Source organism: Ochotona curzoniae, unplaced genomic scaffold (genome assembly GCF_017591425.1).
Source record: "Ochotona curzoniae isolate NIBS_2020 unplaced genomic scaffold, NIBS_Ocur_1.0 scaffold_4701, whole genome shotgun sequence".
In the NCBI taxonomy this organism is placed as follows: Eukaryota; Metazoa; Chordata; class Mammalia; order Lagomorpha; family Ochotonidae; genus Ochotona; species Ochotona curzoniae.
In genome coordinates, this window is record NW_024467122.1 from 24,435,834 (window position 1) to 24,439,582 (window position 3,749).

Below are 3,749 nucleotides of genomic sequence, written 5' to 3' on the forward strand. Positions count from 1 at the left end.
ATACAACCAAATTTTAAAAGTTTTGCGAATGCTATGAAAGAACTTTGTACAGAGAATTTTCTGTGATGTCATAGAAGCTTGAGGGAAGATTCTACATGTAAACCTTCTACTTAGTTATAGCAGACGTTAAGCAAGAACGATGATTCCTGCGTAAGATGGGATCCAGCAAGAGTGTAGTACAGGATTCAATGGATTATCTTTTTCTGAAGGAGTTCAACATATAAACACTTAATGAAGGAAAGCAAGACTTAACCATCTGGTTCATTTGTGATGCTTGATGATTAGTTACTTCAAGATAAGTATATCTCCAATTCAGAGTCTTAGAAATGGAAGAAAGTGATGAACCTGACCAGCCTATCTCTGCAGGGAGACAAGAAATTCGAAAGAGAAGACGACCTAGCCAACCAATGGTAGACAAATCACAGCAGACTGAAGTGATGGAGAAAAAGAAACAGTTTGCATTGCCACCATCATCTGGTCCCAAAACTACTGTCAGTATTGGTCATATTCCTGGTTGCAAAAGCAACTACGGTGCCAAAGAATATGAGTCTATTAGAATATCTTCCCAACTTCAACAAACTTGGATGAAGAGAAGGCATGGACATGAAATGATTGATAGATCTCTGCAGACAGACAACCTCATACAAGAGGAAAAAGAAGTCAAGCTCACTGGTGAGACAGTAGCACCTGAAGAAAGGGGAGCTAGTGCTGGAGAAGCAGCCGCTGAATTGCAAGAGAGTGTTCAAGAAGCCGAAATTCCATCAAGCAGGCACTCAATTCATCAAAAAATAGACAGGTCTCAGCAGACCAGTTGTACTGGAGACTGGACCACAATGAACATTCCCCCCAAAGAGAAAGTGGACAAAGGACAGCAGACATCCTTTACTGAAGCACAAATGGTGGCTATTTCCAGGCCAAGTAATTCTTTAACAAGTTCAAACCAAGGTGCCCAGAAATGTAAACCCTCAGGAGAGATTTTTCCTGATGAGCCTCCTGAATTGCAGCCTGCAACAAGTAGCTATGAATTAATCAGACAAGAAAATGTCAGCATGTGTTCACTTACGCAGGAAACTGGAAATGATACTGTGATACCTTTACCAGACAAATCTAGGCAAGAGGTACCTGTTGAAGAAGAGGGTTCTTATGGTACAGTAGAGATGCCACAGGTACAAAAAGCTCTCAGTACATTACACTTATCCACTGTAGAGGACCCATTTAATGAAGCCGAGCCTCCTTCAGTTGAGGAGGCCATTGATAAAGGAGAACTGAGCCCTGCTGAGGAGACCCCTGTCCAACTGCAGCCTCCTCCTGAGGAGATCCACGCAGATGAACCACCAGGTCAGAAGCCTCTTCCGGAAGAGTATCCTGCTGAATTACAACTTTCCCCAGACAACGCATCTCCAGTTGAAATACAGGCTCAACCAACTGAGTATGCTCTTGAAGATATCTCAGCTACGTTGGAGCCTGCTGAAATTCAGTCTCCGGCACCTGAAGAGATTCCGGAAGAAGGCGTCTTCGCTGAGGAAGAAGACATCCCCGCTCAATCTCCATCCGCTAAGGATAACCTTGAAGAGGCCCCTGCTGAAGGTCAATCTCCACCAGCTGAGGATGCTACTGCCGAAGAGAGACCTGCTGAAAAAGGTCCCACTGAACGTCAGTCCCCGGAAGCCCAGGAGGCTCTTGCTGAAATGCCGCCTCCACTGGTGGAGGAAGTGCCGAGAGGAGAGCTGAATGAGGACGTTAAGCTTTCTGTAGAAGAAGATACTGCTGCTCAAAGCTTGTCTGCACCAGCTTCAGAAGCTCCCACACAAGAGGCCTCCGCGGAAGTCCAATCTACACCCCCCAATGAGGTTCCTGCAGAAGTAGTTCCTGTGGAAGAAGCTCCAGATGAAATCCAGCCTCCATTAGCTGAGGAGACTCCTGCAGAAGAAGCCCTTGCTGAAGCTCCACCTCCACCAGCAGAGGAAGCTGCTGCAGAAGTGGACCAGGTCGAACAAGGTCCCTCTGAGGTTCAGCCTCCATCAAACCAGGAGGCCTCGGCCGAAGAAGGTCCAGCTGAAGTTCTCCTTCCACCAGGTGAGGGGGCTTCTGTGGAAGAGCCTTATGCTGACCTTCCAACAGCCCCTAGAAAAGAGATCCCCGCGGGGGTCCAGTCTCCAGCAACCCGCGAGTCCCACGTGGAAGAAGCCTCTGCAGACCGACAGTCTCCTCCAGCTGCTGGGGTGGCTGTGGAGGAATGGCCGGAAGGTCGGTCTCCATCAGCTGAGCATGTCCTAGCAGAAGAGGCTGCTATAGAAGAGGTCTCTGCTGAAGTTCAGGAGGTTCCCCAAAAGGAAGCCCCCACTAAAATCCCCACTCCACCTGTTGAGGAGGCTTTCATAAAAGAGATCTATGTCCAAGATCAGCCTTCATCGGAACAGAAATCTGCAGATGAGGCTCTAGTAGAGTCAGTGCTTGCTGAATTGCAGTTTTCCCTGGAAGCAGACATCGCAGGGGAAAAAGGATCAAGTGATGCGAGAGCTGATCCAAAATCTGACGATATTTCGCTAGATTTCTCTAATGCTGAGGATATAGAGATTCCATCTCTTGAAGTTGAGGGTGTCATTCGTGTAGAAATAAAAAATGCTTCCTCCTGAGATGCGGTCAGGTCCCACCTAAGGCAGTCATCAGAAAACTGTAAGGTTCTGCAATAGCATATTTAAGAAAAGTGTAGGCACCTGGAAGTAGCTTTGTGAATAGGGTAAATGAAGGAAACTCAAATACTTGAAATGTAAGTTGAAAAATGAACAATAAAAACTATTACAGTTCAAAAATGCTACTTTCACTCAAATTTATGCAATGGAAAATACCTAATTTTTAAAATTACAGAGAGGAGGAGAGACACAGAGAAAGATCTTCCATCTGTTGACAATGGCCGGAGCTGTGCCGATCTGAAGCCAGGAGCCTGGAGCCTCTTCTAGGTTTCCCACGCAGGTGCAGGGTCCCAAGGCCGTCCTCAGCAGTTTTCCCACGCCAAAATCAGGGAGTTGGATGGGAAGCAGGGCCGCCAGGATTAGAACCGAAGCCCCATAGGGGATCTTGGCGCATGCAAGGCGAGGACTTTGGCTGCTAGATTATCGTGCTTGGGCCGAAAATGCCTTTTTAAAAATAAAGTGAGTTAGGATTGAAATCCTTGCTTAGAATGTCTTTTCTTCAGTAAACTGTTGACGAGGATAGTCTACTAGACAGTCATATTTTGTCTGTCTTTGCTTCCTAAATGCAGGCAGCTTCTGTTGGAGATGCTTCTTGCTCTCCCAATATCTGTCCTCATCTTTAAATTTTGAGTTTAGTAAATTTAAGGTATTCTACTTATTATAATTCATCATATTTCTTATTCCCTTTCCATTCAGTTTCTTCTGAGACAAGCATTACTTTCCTGGCTTCAATCTAAGTGCTCTTCCCTATCTTTGTGCATATTTTACGTTTTGATGACTATACAGGGACACTTATTTCCTTTCAACAATCTCTATTTCAATGAAATGAATATGGCCATAGATGAAGTATTTTTAACAGGTATGTAAATATGAAGAGATATGCCGCATGGGCTGGAAGCCACATCTCTGTTTAGTTTTTATTTAATTTCTACTGAGAAAATGAGTCCATTGGAAGCATGGCTTAGATCTTCTGTATTCTGTATTTGTTAAGAGAAACTTAAGATGAAATTGAGTTGCTGTAATATAAACTAATAAACACTTTAAAGAACATCAAAG

The 3,749-nt window shown here is 44.8% G+C and overlaps 1 protein-coding gene across 1 annotated transcript; it reads left to right on the forward strand.

Annotated features, from left to right (window-relative positions):
* The first annotated feature begins 326 nt into the window (after window positions 1-326).
* FSCB (fibrous sheath CABYR binding protein) lies at window positions 327-2,807 on the forward strand. Its single transcript, XM_040970051.1, is given in 2 exon segments — window positions 327-2,627; window positions 2,629-2,807. Coding segments are annotated over 2 exon segments (2,331 nt in total). The 3' UTR covers window positions 2,659-2,807.
* Window positions 2,808-3,749: the final 942 nt, after the last annotated feature.